At 47.5% G+C, this 14,985-nt stretch overlaps 1 protein-coding gene across 1 annotated transcript in view; it reads right to left on the bottom strand.

Moving 5' to 3' along the window:
* The window catches only part of adgrv1 (adhesion G protein-coupled receptor V1), a 198,739-nt gene that overhangs the window by 79,196 nt on the left and 104,558 nt on the right, over positions 1–14,985 (bottom strand). Inside the window, 8 exon segments of the mRNA XM_031830438.1 lie at positions 6,896–6,996; positions 8,609–8,769; positions 10,582–10,721; positions 11,371–11,623; positions 11,808–11,992; positions 12,607–13,014; positions 13,744–13,986; positions 14,783–14,954. Coding sequence (XP_031686298.1) covers positions 6,896–6,996; positions 8,609–8,769; positions 10,582–10,721; positions 11,371–11,623; positions 11,808–11,992; positions 12,607–13,014; positions 13,744–13,986; positions 14,783–14,954 — 1,663 coding nt within the window.

Genomic DNA, 14,985 nt, shown 5'->3' with positions numbered 1-14,985 from the left:
AGTGCTGTTACTGGAAAAATGCTGACGTGAATGTTTGGGAGGAAGTGTGTTTGTGTCGGTGGGTGACTTATGAGTTGGACGTCACATTTTGGTCGATTGTATGTTTGTGTTTACACACATTTGAATGGTTGCTCATGCTTTTGTTTGGGCAAATAAGTTTCTGCATGTGCATCAGTGTGTGTGTGTGTGTGTGTGTGTGTGTGTGTGTGTGTATCAAATCAGCGTTTATAGGTCGCGTACACAGATTTGGAGATGTTATCACAGGTGCAGCGAAATGCTCCAACAGTGCAGTAACACCTAGCAGAAAAACACTATACACAATCCAGAAAAATAAAGAAACTGAGAAATATAAAAACGATCAATGTCAAAGACAAGATTATAAATATTGATACAGCGCATTCAGAAAGCATTCAGACCCCTTGATGTTTTCCACATTTTGTTACATTACAGACTTATTTTTAAAATTGATTAAAATAGTCACCCCAACAATCTACACACAATAACCGCAAATTAACAAAGCAACATTTTTTTATAAAAATAATATTTAGCAAATGTATAAAAATAATAATCTGAAATAATCTATTTACATAAGTATTCAGACCCTTTACTCAGTACTTTGTAGAAGCACCTTAGGCAGCGATCACAGCCTCGAGTTTTGTTGGGTATGACGCTACAAGCTTGGCAGACCTGTATATGTGGAGTTTCTCCCATTCAACTCTGCAGATCCTTTCAAGCTCTGTCAGGTCTCTCCAGAGATGTTTGATCGGGTTCAAGTCAAGGACATTCAGGGACTTGTCCTGAAGCCACTCCTGCATTGTCTTGGCTGTCTGCTTAGGGTCGTTGTCCTGTTGGAAGGTGAACCTTAGTCCCAGTACTCTAAGGTCCTGGGTTCTCTGGAGTAGGTTTTCATCAAGGATCTCTCTGCACTTTGCTCCGTTCATCGTTCCCTTGATCCTAACTAGTCTCCCAATCCCTGCTGCTGAAAAACATCCCCACAGCATGATGCTGCCACCAACATGCTTCACCGAGGGGATGGTGCCAGGTTTCCTCCAGAAGTAAAGCTTGGCATAAAAAAAAAAAGTTCAATCTTGGTTTCATCAGACCAGAGAATCTTGTTTCTCATGGTCTGATAGTCCTTTATGTGCCTTTTGGCAAACTCCAAGCGGTGCCTTTTACTGAGGAGTAGCTTTCGTCAGGCCACTCTACCATAAAGGCCTTATTGGTGGAGTGCTGCAGAGATGGTTGTCCTTCTGGAAGTTTCTCCCATCCCCACTAAGGAACTCTGGAGCTCTGTCAGAGTGACCATCGGGTTCTTGCTCACCTCCCTGACCAAGGCCCTTCTTCCCCGATTGCTCAGTTTGGCCGGGTGGCCAGCTCTAGGAAGAGTCGTGGTGGTTCTAAACTTCTTCCATTTAAGAATGATGGAGGCCACTGTGTTCTTGGGGACCTTCAATGCTGCAGAAATCTTTTGGTACTCTTCCCCAGATCTGTGCCTCGACACAATCTGAGCTCTAGGACAATTCCTTCAACCTCATGGTTTGGTTTTCGCTCTGACATGCACTGTCAAATGCGGGACCATATATAGAAAGGTGTGTGCCTTTCCAAATCATGTCCAATCAATTGAATTTAGCACAGGTGGACTCCAATCAAGTTGTAGAAACATCTCAAGGATGATCAATGGAAACAGGATGCACTTGAGCTCAATTTCGAGTCTCATTGTAAAGTTTATGAATACTAATATAAATAAGGTATTTCTGTTCTTTAAGTTTAAAACATTTGCAAACATTTCTAAAAACCTGTTTTCGCTTTGTCATTGTGGGGTACTGTGTGTAGATAGACCTTTTCATTTGATTTAATCCATTTCAGAATAAGGATGTAAACGTAACAAAATGTGGAAAAAGGGAAGGTCAAAGGTTTGGACACGCCCACTCATTCAAGGATTTTTCTTTCTTTTTTTTAAACTATTTTTTACATTGTAGAATAATGGTGAAGACATCAAAACTATGAAATAACACATATGGAATCATGTAGTAACCCAAAGCAAAGGGTAACTACTTTGAAGAATTTTGATTTGATTAACACTCTTGGTTACTACAAGATTCCACACGTGTTATTTTATAGTTTTCATGTATATATCAAATTGTGCGTAAAGACAGTATAGACTATTTGAATAGAACAAGTTTGAACAGCAGTAGTAATATAGGATGAGCCACGACTAGAATACAGTATATTGTATACATTTAAAGTGGGTAAAACAGTATGTAAACATTATTAAAGTGACCACTGTTCAATTACTATTTACATAGGGCAGCAGTCTCTAAGAGTAGAGTACTGGGTGGTAGCAGGCTATCTCTCGGTCCCAGCTTGGATGCAGATGTAGATGGTAGCGGGGCGAGCAGGCCATGGCTTGGGTGGCTGAGGTCCTTGATGATCTTCTTTGCCTTCCTGTGACACCGGGTACTGTAGATTTCCTGGAGGGCAGGCAGTGTGCCACTGGTGATGCATTGGCTGACCGCACCACCCTCTGGTGAGCCCTGCAGTCGCGGACGGTGCAATTGCCATACCGGGCTGTGATACAGCCTGACAGGATGCTCTCAATGGTGCATCTGTAGAGGTTTGTGAGGGTCTTAGGGGCCAGGTCGAATTTCTTCAGCCTCCAGTGTGGTTACATGCCCGTAGCTCACACATACTGACAGGATGACACACACACACACACACACACACACACACACACACACACACACACACACACACACACACACACACACACACACACACACACACACACAGCACCAGCGTTGCCCTTACTCCTTAGAGTCCTTTATGGCGGCCCCTCTCTGATTGCCCAGGGCAAATGTGCGTTATTGCCGCTCGTATGAAGAGCCCTAACGTGGTTGACACACACGCGGTCAGGTGAGCTGCAGCACCGGGTACATTTCCACTCCACACAATCTTCTGTTGTCTTGCTGTTGGTGAGGGCTTTTCAGAGTGTGGCGTTGCGTGTCTGCCACCACCCGGGCGGACAGAGCACCAGTGAATCACAGAGACAGGCCAGGTCACTCCTCTCTCCCTGGAGGTGACGGAGTAGACAGATCACTCCTCACCCTCAGGGGGGGTCTGATGTCCACACCACTGACTGTCCTCTCTCTGCACCCTATGAACAGCCTCCCCACGTCCCCCAGGTCAGTTGGTTGGTGCACCCCAGTTGACCCCCTGCCTGAGCCAACCAGAGTGAAAGAGTGACCAGACCTGATTATATGGCCAAAAGGAACACATGGGACAATGCGACCCCACCGTATTACTTAATATGCCTCCTTTGCTACGGTGCGCAGCCTGGGACAATAAACTGTTAATCCTTGAACACTGAATATTAAATCAATCAATCTAACATATCTCTTCAGATCAGTTGGTTAAGGGCATTAATGCTTCATGGCTACATTCTCTTTTCTTACTATGCAAGCGTTTTACTTGGCGCCATACTACAGAACACAGTTCATGCGGTTCTAGCTTATCTGATCTTTTTTTCTTTCTGTAAAGTGTGTTGCGACTTTAAATTGTGATTTGATCTTTACAAAATTCCCAGAGCTCGGCTGTTAAGGTGTAAAAATGAGTGCTGTGCAGATATCGGACTGATAGCAGCAGCAGGGGAAAGCTGATGGTTTGCTGATGAGAATGATGTCACCATCAGAGACAACCTTGTTCTCTCCTCATCCCAATGCCATTTGTGTCGGAAATGAGATTTCGTTTTTCGAAAAATTGGCCTCGTTGAATTGGAGGCCGTGGGCTCAACAATCCCCCACAAAAAGAGGATTGACATGCTCCAGCTAAACCCTCATCTGTTTGATCGATAGAACACCGTCAGATGTCATCTCCTAGGTAGTCATCATGACCCAAACGCAAAACACCACAAATCAGACAGAGAGAGAAAGAGGGAGAGAGCGAAAAGAGGGAGAGAGCGAAAAGCAAGAGACTTTAGGTCAAAAAGTGCTTGTGCCTCAGCAGGAGAGGCATTATCTAAACTTACTCCCAGACTCACAACTCTAAATGAAAGTCATGCAAATCGGGCCTCCAGAACAGACTGCACACATCTTAGAGGGGGGTGACAATGAAAGAGGGGAGGGGGGGGGGGGGGGGGGGGGGGGGGGGAAATGAGAAAGCGGGGTGAGATATTGAAAGAGAGAGGGTAAGGGGGCGGGAGAATAAAAAGGTGGAGGAATGTGCTTGCCACTGCTGGAGTAGTGAGAATCAATCACGGAGGCACTTTTAATTTCCCTGGCGCAGAGGGCTGTGTCAGTGAGTAATTACACAGAGAGAGATACTCCTCTGGCTCGGCCTGATACCACAGTCTGGAGCATCAGCCTGCACCTCAGAGAACACCGTAAAGAGGATGAACCCTCAACCCTGGCCCCTGAGCCTAGCCATCTGCCAGCCGCATAGGATGTGCACAGTATGTACGTATACATGTAGGTACAGTACCAGTCAAACGTTTGGACACACCTACTCATTCAAGGGTTTTGCTTTATTTTTACCATTTTCTACATTGTAGAATAATAGTGAAGACATCAAAACTATGAAATAACAAATATGGAGTCACATACTGTAGTAACCAAAAAAGTGTGAAACAAATTAGTGAGGTCGGGCAATGATGCTGAGCGATTAGGCCTGGTTTGCAGTCGGCGTTCCAATTCATCCCAAAGATGCTCGATGGGTTTGAGGTCAGGGCTCTGTGCATGCCAGTCAAGTTCTCCCACACCGATCTTGACAAACCATTTCTGTAGAGACCTCGCTTTGTGCACGCACGGGGGCATTGTCATGCTGAAACAGGAAAGGGCCTTCCCCAAACTGTTGCCACAAACTGTAGCGTTAAGATTTCCCTTCACTGGAACTAAGGGGCCTAGCCCGAACCATGAAAAACAGCCCCACACCATTATTCCTCCTCCACCAAACTTCACAGTTGAACTATATATTAGGGCAGGTAGCGTTTTCCTGGCATCCGCCAAACCCAGATTTGTCGGTCGGACTGCCAGATAGTGAAGCGGGATTCATAACTCCAGCGAACGCGTTCCCATTGCTCCAGAGTCCAATGGAGGCGAGCTTGGCACCACTCCAGCCGACGCTTGGCATTGCGCATGGTGACCTTAGGCTTGTGTGAGGCTGCTCGGCCATGGAAACCCACTTCATGAAGCTCCCGACGAACAGTTATTGCGCTGACGTTGCTTCCAGAGGCTGTTTGGAACTCGATAGGGAGTGCTGCAATGGCGATTTTCATGAGCTACGTGCTTCAGCACTCAGGGGTCCCGTTCTGTGAGCTTGTGTGGCCTACCAATTTGTGGCTGAGCCATTGTTGCTCCTAGACGTTTCCACAATAACAGCACTTACAGTTAACCAGGGCAGCTCTAGTAGGGCAAACATTTGACATACTGACTTGTTGTAAAGGTGGCATCCAATGACGGTGCCACATTGAAAGTCACTGAGCTCTTCAGTAAAGCCATTCTACTTCCAATGTTTGTCTATGGAGATTGCATGGCTGTTTGCTTGATTTTATACACCTGTCAGCAACGGGTGTGGCTGAAATAGCTGAATCCACTAATTTGAAGGGGTGTCCACAAACGTTTATATATATATATATATAGTATGTGTATGTGACGGAAATGTAGACGGTGGAGCAACCGCTTGACCTGATTTAGGAGTTTCAATCCCATTTCAAATCAAATCAAATGTTGATGCATAAAACTGGCTAAACAGAACCGTGGTGCGATGATGAACCCTTCAACTGTGTCACCGCACAGTGTCAAAGAAGGGGACTGCTAGTTCTGGGAAGATGGATGTCCCATTGACCTGTCTATTTTCTGAAACAATTCGGCTCAGCAATTTACCAGTGGGAACCCCAGGACTTAGCCTTCTTTTGGTTGCTTGAGACATTAACATTTTGACTTTGTTTGTATGGGTTTGCAAGTACAATGAATTGAACAGAATATGCGTACAGTTACCCCCAAAAAACAAATAAGCCCAGACCATGGACACAATCAAGTAGACCTTCAGCTATGACGGGCACACAAACCTACCAAGCCTTCAACCAGGACTTGACCATAAAGACTGAACAGCCCAACAGGACACACACATCCCCTACACATACCTACCTACCTACCTACCTACCTACCTACCTACCTACCTACCTACCTACCCGGGTCTCAGCGTACAGTACAGTATCTGAAAAAGACCGAACGGAATTTTCCATCCCAAACCTTTTAGGTTCAGGGGCTCCACTTAGCAATAAAATCAGTGTGCCCGGGGTATTTAGCCCCATGGAGAGACAGGTTTAGTAGGGGCTCTGTGTTTTTCTGTCAGGCACTGGGGATCAGTGGAAAATTCCCACTCCCACTCAAAGGTCCGAAGGAGCGGAGACACTCCTCCGTGGTAGCCCCCCACCGGCCACATTTCTCTTTCACCGCTCTAACGGTTAACGGCAGCCATGGTTTTTATGGGAAAGGGCGCTGGAGGATTGTTTTGTTGTCAGGGCTAACGGCTTAGCCCGCAAGGTTGTGGCGGCCCTGTGCACAATTCTGCAGTGCCTGTTGATGTGTGTGTGTGTGTGTGTGTTTGAGTAGAGGGGGCTGCTGACCTATAGAGCAAGGCAAATTGATCTGCATTGAGGTGGATGCTTCTATAATCGTTTTCAAAGGTTCCTCATCTGTCTAAATCTACCCAAACTGTCAAAACGTGCTAATCAGCTCACTTACACCCAGACAGAGTAGGACAAAAATGGTTATGTTTGAGCCACTCAAAAGCCTCATGCCTAGAATGGATGCATCGGAGCATCATTGTGGATGGAGGAAGACGTGTCTGTGTTTTGTGGAGATTTAGCGAGGGGACAATACGGGGGTGGTCCTCGTACCTGGGTACCAAGGCAGCCCATCATCATGTGGGTGAGCAATTTGGCAGCAAACATGGGGAAGCGGGAACACAGCAGGTGGGATACGATGGCCAAGGTGAAACCTGAGGATCAGACAATAAGATATTCTGTATCATTCCATATTGACCATAAAACCCCACATCATGTTTTTTAACTGGATTAAAAATACTTGAGAGAGAGAGAGAGAGAGAGAGAGAGAGAGAGAGAGAGAGAGAGAGAGAGAGAGAGAGAGAGAGAGAGAGAGAGAGAGAGAGAGAGAGAGAGAGAGAGAGAGAGAGAGAGAGAGAGAGAGAGAGAGAGAGAGAGAGAGAGAGAGAGAGAGAGAGAGAGAGAGGAGACATGAAAGGCAAGAGAGAGAGAGAGAGAATGGAGACATGAAAGGCAAGAGAGAGAGAGAGAGAGAGAGAGAGAGAGAGAGAGAGAGAGAGAGAATGGAGACATGAAAGGCAAGAGAGAGAGAGAGAGAGAGAGAGAGAGAGAGAGAGAGAGAGAGAGAGAGAGAGAGAGAGAATGGAGACATGAAAGGCAAGAGAGAGAGAGAGAAGAGAGAGAGAGAGAGAGAGAGAATGGAGACATGAAAGGCAAGAGAGAGAGAGAGAGAGAGAAATGGAGACATGAAAGGCAAGCGAGAGAGAGGAGAGAGAGAGAGAGAGAATGGAGACATGAAAGGCGAGAGAGAGAGAGAGAGGGAGAGAGAGAGAGAGAGAGAGAGAGAGAGAGAGAGAGAGAGAGAGAGAGAGAGAGAGAGAGAGAATGGAGACATGAAAGGCAAGAGAGAGAGAGAGAGAGAGAGAGAATGGAGACATGAAAGGCAAGAGAGAGAGAGAGAGAGAGAGAGAGAATGGAGACATGAAAGGCAAGAGAGAGAGAGAGAGAGAAGAGAGAGAGAGAGAGAATGGAGACATGAAAGGGCAAGAGAGAGAGAGAGAGAGAGAGAGAGAGAGAGAGAGAGAATGGAGACATGAAAGGCAAGAGAGAGAGAGAGAGAGAGAGAGAGAGAGAGGAGAGAAGAGAGAGAGAGAGAGAGAGAGAGAGAAGAATGGAGACATGAAAGGCAAGAGAGAGAGAGAGAGAGAGAGAATGGAGACATGAAAGGCAAGAGGAGAGAGAGAGAGAGAGAGAGAGAGAGAGAGAGAGAGAGAGAGAGAATGGAGACATGAAAGGCAAGAGAGAGAGAGAGAGAGAGAGAGAGAGAGAGAGAGAATGGAGACATGAAAGGCAAGAGAGAGAGAGAGAGAGAGAGAGAGAGAGAGAGAGAGAGAGAGAGAGAGAGAGAGAGAGAGAGAGAGAGAGAGAATGGAGACCATGAAAGGCAAGAGAGAGAGAGAGAGAGAGAGAGAGAGAGAGAGAGAGAGAGAGAGAGAGAATGGAGACATGAAAGGCAAGAGAGAGAGAGATAGAGAGAGAGAGAGAGAGAGAGAGAGAGAGAGAGAATGGAGACATGAAAGGCAAGAGAGAGAGAGAGAGAGAGAGAGAGAGAGAGAGAGAGAGAGAATGGAGACATGAAAGGCAAGAGAGAGAGAGAATGGAGACATGAAAGGCAAGAGAGAGATATATATAGAGGAAATGGGGCAGAGAGATATGAGGAGGATAAGGAGAAAGGAAGGGGGAAAGAAAGAGCGATATAAAGGAAAGGGTGAACTGAAAGAACTAAACCAGATGTATACCTAAAGAGACTCGCCATCCATACGGTACCTGAGATGCAGATGAAGCCTGAGGCGTAGAAGGCCTCGTTGTAGGAGGCCAAGGCAGCCATCTGGGCGTGGGCCGTGTACACAGACAGGTGGGAGCAGGCACACTCCACATAGTTCCCACTGTCCTCCACTACCCTGCAGAACTGCCCGTCTGACAGCCAGCTACAGGAAAGGGAGAAGGAGAGGCATCATACAGTTAGTGGCCAGCCTTAGGCAGGAAGTTCATATGAAGTTATTGAATCGCGTTGAAACATCCAGCTGTGTAGTGTCTCTGCTTCTTTAAGTGTTCCGATGTGCCAACTCTCAGATATGTTAACGGATTCTGAATATTTCAACGGGTGGCAAGTATGACAAGACAGGAGGACAGAATTCATATTTGTTTCAGTTTGAAATGAAGCTGAGCTAATTTACTTTCCGAGTGACAGGCATGGGGGATTCTGAGATTTACTTGACAACTCACGGAAATGAATCTAAGAAACACTGTGACAGTCCTAGTGATTAAATGACTGTGCAGTCTATGATGGGCATTATTGGACCTGTCATTAGTGCAGCGATGCAAGGTTGAATCTCTCTCTCACACACACACACACACACACACACACATCTGGTTGGTTATCTGGGAGACGGATCTTTGAGACAGCTGCTCCATGGAACAAACCGAACCGGAGAAATCTGCGTCCTGTTACAGGCTGTTTAGCCAAGAGTCCCACGCCGGGCCTCCTCTGGAATGTCTTTTCAAACACACTTCTGATGGGCGGGAATGTTCGGGAACTCGGAACAGAACACACTGAACTCTTGCAGACATCACAGATGAGGCTGGGACAACCCAGAGAGAGGGGGGGGGGGGGGGGGGCAATTCATCCATGCCTGGAAAGAGGTCCTGGCTGGACAGGGCCTGACCCCTGACCTCTCTGCTAGAGGCGGACTCTTACGTGTGAGGTTCACACCTTCAGAGCAGAGCTGAGCAGAAGGGGGACCCTTTTACTCACCTAAATGGTTGTGTCCAAAATAGTAATTTCAGTCACACACCACTTTATTATATGGGCTCAAGTTTAGGATAGCGACAGAGACTAAGAGAAATATCCGTTTTGGGGGATTCATAAAAAAAAAAAAAAAAGAATAATATGAAGGCTCTGTTTGTTGTGGTAGAGCTGTAGGCTCAGCCCTAACTATGTGCTCTCAGCCTGTCACCTCTGGGTCTTCCCGGCAAATGGCCCAGGAACATAAGGAAGACACAAAGGACAATGATTTTGGAGCCAGTATGCCCCCCCCCCCCCTTTGAGGGGCCAACTCTCTCTCTATAGTATCCATAGGACTGACTATTGAAATGTGTGTTAGTGACACTATTGCATCCATGTTTGGTATGTATCTGAAACATGTCCCCTGAGGAGAACTCTGACGACACTGTATGTCTTATTTGCATTGGTCTAGATGCTGTGACATCCTGTGGAGATTGGGCCTGGGTGATCAGGTTACTATACCTTGGTATAATTTGATTGAAGGGTGTATATATGTATATATTTTTTTAAAGACACCTTCAAATGTTATAAATAGAACAACATTCCTTCTGTTTCTTATCCTTTTTTTTTTAACCTTTATTTTACTAGGCAAGTCAGTTAAGAACAAATTCTTATTTTCAATGACGGCCCTAGGAACAGTGGCCTTGTTCAGGGGCAGAACGACAGATTTTTACATTCAGCTCGGGGATTCGATCTTGCAACCTTTCGGTTACTAGTCCAACGCCCTAACCACTAGGCTACCCTGCCGCCCCGATTAGTTCATGGTTTGTCTGTATGCCTAGATTGTGATTGCTATGTTAATGCCAGTATTTCCTTGTATTTGAATCCATTCATTTGACCAAGTTATTAAATAATACTTCTGCATTCTGCATTCGCTTCTCATGACCATTTCTTGATCTTAGTCAGCCAAAAGCATAACACTTGATTGCAGAGTACAGAGTACAGAGTACAGTACCTCTCAGCAGCCTGGTTCCACAGAAGACACAGGGACTGGCCAGGTTTGACCCTTGGCCCAGGGGTGTGAATACGGTACACCACCTCGTCGCTCTTGTTCAGGGGCCGTGACCCACGGCCCTGCAGGCTGGCAGAGAAAACCTACACAACAAGAGAAACACCATTACAGTACAGAGCAGGATGAAGTTGCCCCCCAAATGCTGATTTAAGGTCCGATATGGGATTTTCCCCAATATTGACCAATACTAAGGATTGGGGGAAGGTAAGCGGACCCTAGATATGTGTCTACAGTTATTATGGGCAACTTCTATTTGGTTTTAGCTCTAAAGACCAACTGGCAGAAACCAAGGACAGAGCCTCAGTGGACAACATCGCCCCCTGCTGTTTCTGACCAACACAAAAGTTACATTCGGACAAAAACATCCTGACCTGTAATACCATAGTACTCTCCTATAACTTGATAATCATTTACTTACCTTCATTTGACCAGATTAAGCCTATTGGTTAAGCCCATATTCCAGTAGCCGAAAGGTCACTGGTTCGACTCCTACAGCCCACCAGCTGAACAATCTGTCGATGTGCCATTTAGCAATGCTCTTAACCCTAATTGCTCCTGTAAGTCACTCCGGATAAGAGTGTCTGGTGTATAAAACAAAACTCACTCTTTTACAACAATGACTTTGGGGAAAAATTGCAAGGGGGGCATCCCATCTCCAGTATAGTTACCAATCAGTCTGGAAGTGCTAAAAGCTGCCATGATTTGGCATTGAGTGTGTGCGGGTTTGCTTGCCTTGCCGTTGAGGGCGGTGGTTTTGTCATTGGTGAGGAACCAGTGCTCCGTGCTGTACTCTGTGAGCTGCACCCAGCGGCAGGCTGAGGGGGAGAGGGTGCCCACGGGCAGGGCTGGCACCTCAAGGAGGAACTCTGGCAACTGGAATGAGTCTGAGTTCTTGCCTGTGAACATGTGCCCGTTGATCTGGGTAGGGTACCAGTGGTAGGCAGAGATGGATATATAGGCGCAAGTGTCCAGTATGGTCCTCCCCCTTTGAAAATACCAACAAATCACACTCTTATTCTACTCATATAGTCTTTGTAACAGTGGGAAATAAGAGATCTACTATATGAGACCATAGTCAACCTTAGACAATAGTGTCCGCATTAGCAGAAATAATAGACTGCACTGCTCTGCTTGAGTTAACCACAATCCCCCCCATGGGCAGGACTGACCTTTGACCCTGTGCTCCACACTGGGACTGTGTGAGGAGGGAGAAGGCGAAGCGCTCAGCCACCTCTGCCAGTTGACTCAGGCCCTGCGTGTCGACACGGCTGGGGTTTGCCATGGCACACAGGAGGTCATAGGTCAAACCACGGCTGCTGTCAGCAAGAGGGGTCCGCTCTGCCTCCTTCAGCACCTTGGCGAGCAGAGAGAGAGAGAGAGAGAGAGAGTGGAGGTGTTTATGACTAAGATACATATAGCCAGTAACCTAAGAGCCCCCTATTAAATCCACACACACACACACACACACACACACACACACACACACACACACACACACAGTACCTGTGGGTTATGAGTGACAAGTGGAACCCTTTTGGAACCTTTTTTTCTAAGAGTGTGTTGGTTTATTTCTAGTACGGCGGTGACAGTTATTCCCTGTGCCCTCAGCCCCCCCGCTCTGCTCTCACACACTACAGAGCAGGCTTGACTTGGCTAGAGGCTGATTGGTTCAGATGAAGTGACAGTGTAACAGCGAGGTGCTGCTAGAGTCAGACAGTCAGTGACAACAGAGACCTTTTCAAAAGGAAATTCTTCTGCAGATCTGTCACTATTTTGTATGGGAAAAGGCTGCCCTTTGGCAAAAGCAGACAAACTCAAATGCGACACACACTAAGCACACACAAAAACAAAAACCCACACAAACAGATCACTTTTAATAACGAACAAAGCAAGTTTAAAAAAAAGTCTCCCTCTGTTCTCTGTCTAGCCTTTGTTTTCCCCTCTACCTCGCTCTCCCTCCTCTCTCACCTTCCCCATTGCGACCAGCACGGCGGTCAGTTGTTCTGGTGTGAGCTGGGCTGTGGCCTTGTTGAGCAGGGCCTGGAGCACCCTATCCAGTATGGCGCTGTCCAGAGGCTGCTGGAGCTGGTCCAACAGGGCCCAAACCAGCTGGGCCTCTGTGTCCGATACCAGGGTCACGTTGGCCAGCCCATACTCAGGGTGCACCCTGGCCCCTCCGCTGGCTCCATACAGCTCCACGCGGAAGCGCTTGGGCGGGGGGTTGGATGAGGCCTGGTCTGGGGTGAGGGTGATGTCCAGCCCAGTGCTCCTCTGGCCCAGGTCAAAGGTCAGCTGACCCTCTTCTTTTAGGAAGTCCATCCCGGCCACGGCGGGCCAGACCAGGGTAGGGCCTACTGCCTCAGCCCGAGGGAGTTCCTATATGACGACAACGAGAAAGGAGTGTGAGGTCATAGTAGGATGGAAAGATTGAGGGAGGTGGGAAAGGTGGAAAATAGAGAGAGAGAGAGAGAGAGTCGGATGGATGGATGGGGAGATACAGTAGGTGTTGCAACAGAGCTTTAGGCATGTACAAATATAAGAGGAGAAGAGGAGGTTGAAGACCTGTGGCGAAATAGAAGGAAAAAGGGATGGATTGATGAACAGATGAATTTGGACTCTGTGACATAAATATGTATCCAACTGATGTTTCCAGAACATCATTTCGGTCTGAAAGATGAAAGGAGATAACCTTGTCATATGTAACATGGAGGTGGAGTGCTAGTAAGTGCACTCAACAATCTCCCTTTTGATCCGCAATATCAAAGGCTGGGATTACAAGTGAATGTCGGCCCCCAGCTAGGCAGTGGATCAAACACACAGAGCTCATCCCCACCCCTGGGAGAGAGGCAGGATGGGAGGAGAGGGAAGACACACACACACACCGTTAGACCTTGAAGGTCACAAAATTAGGTCAGGGTGAGGAATGGAAATCTGATTTGGTGAGTTAGACAACACAACAACTTGAATAAGACATTTTCGACCAGAAGGATGTGAGCGGTTACAGAGGGAGACAGTGTGAGAGGATGTGGTAGTGTGGGAATGTGAAAATGTCTCCTGTGCATGTGTGTGAGTGTGTGTAGTATGTACTGTGCATATGTTTCTCACCAGCATGCGGTAGTGTACGGTGATGGTGGAGGCTGTGCTGGCCTCTCTGTACACCTGCAGACTGAGGCGGGTGGTCTTGAGGTGTGCTACGGGCAGTCTGGAACCCACCGCAAAGTAGACCAGTCCCCGGGGGTCATCGCTCTCCAGCATGGTGACATTGGCAAAGCGGGCACTCTCGTTGATAGCAGCGCCAACACCCACCTGGTAGATCTCAACCAGGAACCAGGCCTGGTACTCAGGTTCCTATGGCAACACACATTCATATGAGGTTGAGGAAAGGCTATCTGGTTGAAGATTGAAATACATAAAAGGGGAAAAGGATGAGAAATAGAAAGAGGGAACATTAACATGGGATGATGTGCCCCAGCCATAATACTACAGTACAGTACCAGCAATGTTTATAAAAAATTGAACCCTATGCCACATACTGGTGGACGGGTCCTGCAGCCTCCAGAAGTGAGTCTGGGACTAATTCCTCTCATTCCCAGGTCTGAGGGCTGTGTCATATACCAGCATTGTAGGGGGAGGGGAGGAAGGGGTAGGGGATTAGGAAGCACAGCAGACAGACTGCGCTCGATAGGAAGAGGCGTGTGGAGGTCTGCCCTAAAATATCCCAGACACACAGACAAACAGCACGACAGGAAGTGGGCAGAGGCCGGGTGAGCTGCCTGGTAGGACCACCAGGGAGAGGAGAGGAAGGAGATGAGAAGAGAGGACCGAGGCTGTGATCACACCACAGGGGCTTCCTGCCCTCCTCCTGTGAGCTTACATTGATGCCGATGCCACCTTCAGCCCATTCTCTCTTCAAACCTCCACATAAACATACTGTATATCCTCTGACGGCACAGCAGAAAGATATTGTGTGAAACACGAGGGATGTATGGGCTGGGAGAGAGCTACTTTATATGGACATCCTGCATGCTCCTTCAGTGGTCAGTGGTCCAAATGGAGAGGAGTTGCTGAGAGTTTTAGAGTACTGTGAGACACATCTGTTCTGGTCCCCCTTGACCTCTAACCTCTAGTATGACCTGGGAATCACCTGGTCTTGTCGGACCTCCATGCTGAGGACACAGAGGACCTGTCCTCTCCTGCACAGCACGGTGCCTGAGGTCTGCAGCAGCTCCCGGGTCAGGTTGACACCGTTGTTGACCAGGGACAGTTCCGCCCTGTTGAATGTGGCCCGCCACATCACCTCAACGTCCTCAAAGGCCCTGCACGGGGGAGGCAGAAAAACAAGAAATT

This window comes from Oncorhynchus kisutch, linkage group LG8 (genome assembly GCF_002021735.2).
Source record: "Oncorhynchus kisutch isolate 150728-3 linkage group LG8, Okis_V2, whole genome shotgun sequence".
Classification (NCBI taxonomy): Eukaryota; Metazoa; Chordata; class Actinopteri; order Salmoniformes; family Salmonidae; genus Oncorhynchus; species Oncorhynchus kisutch.
The sequence above is the reverse complement of the archived record's forward strand: the minus strand, read 5'-3'. Positions and strand labels throughout refer to the sequence as shown.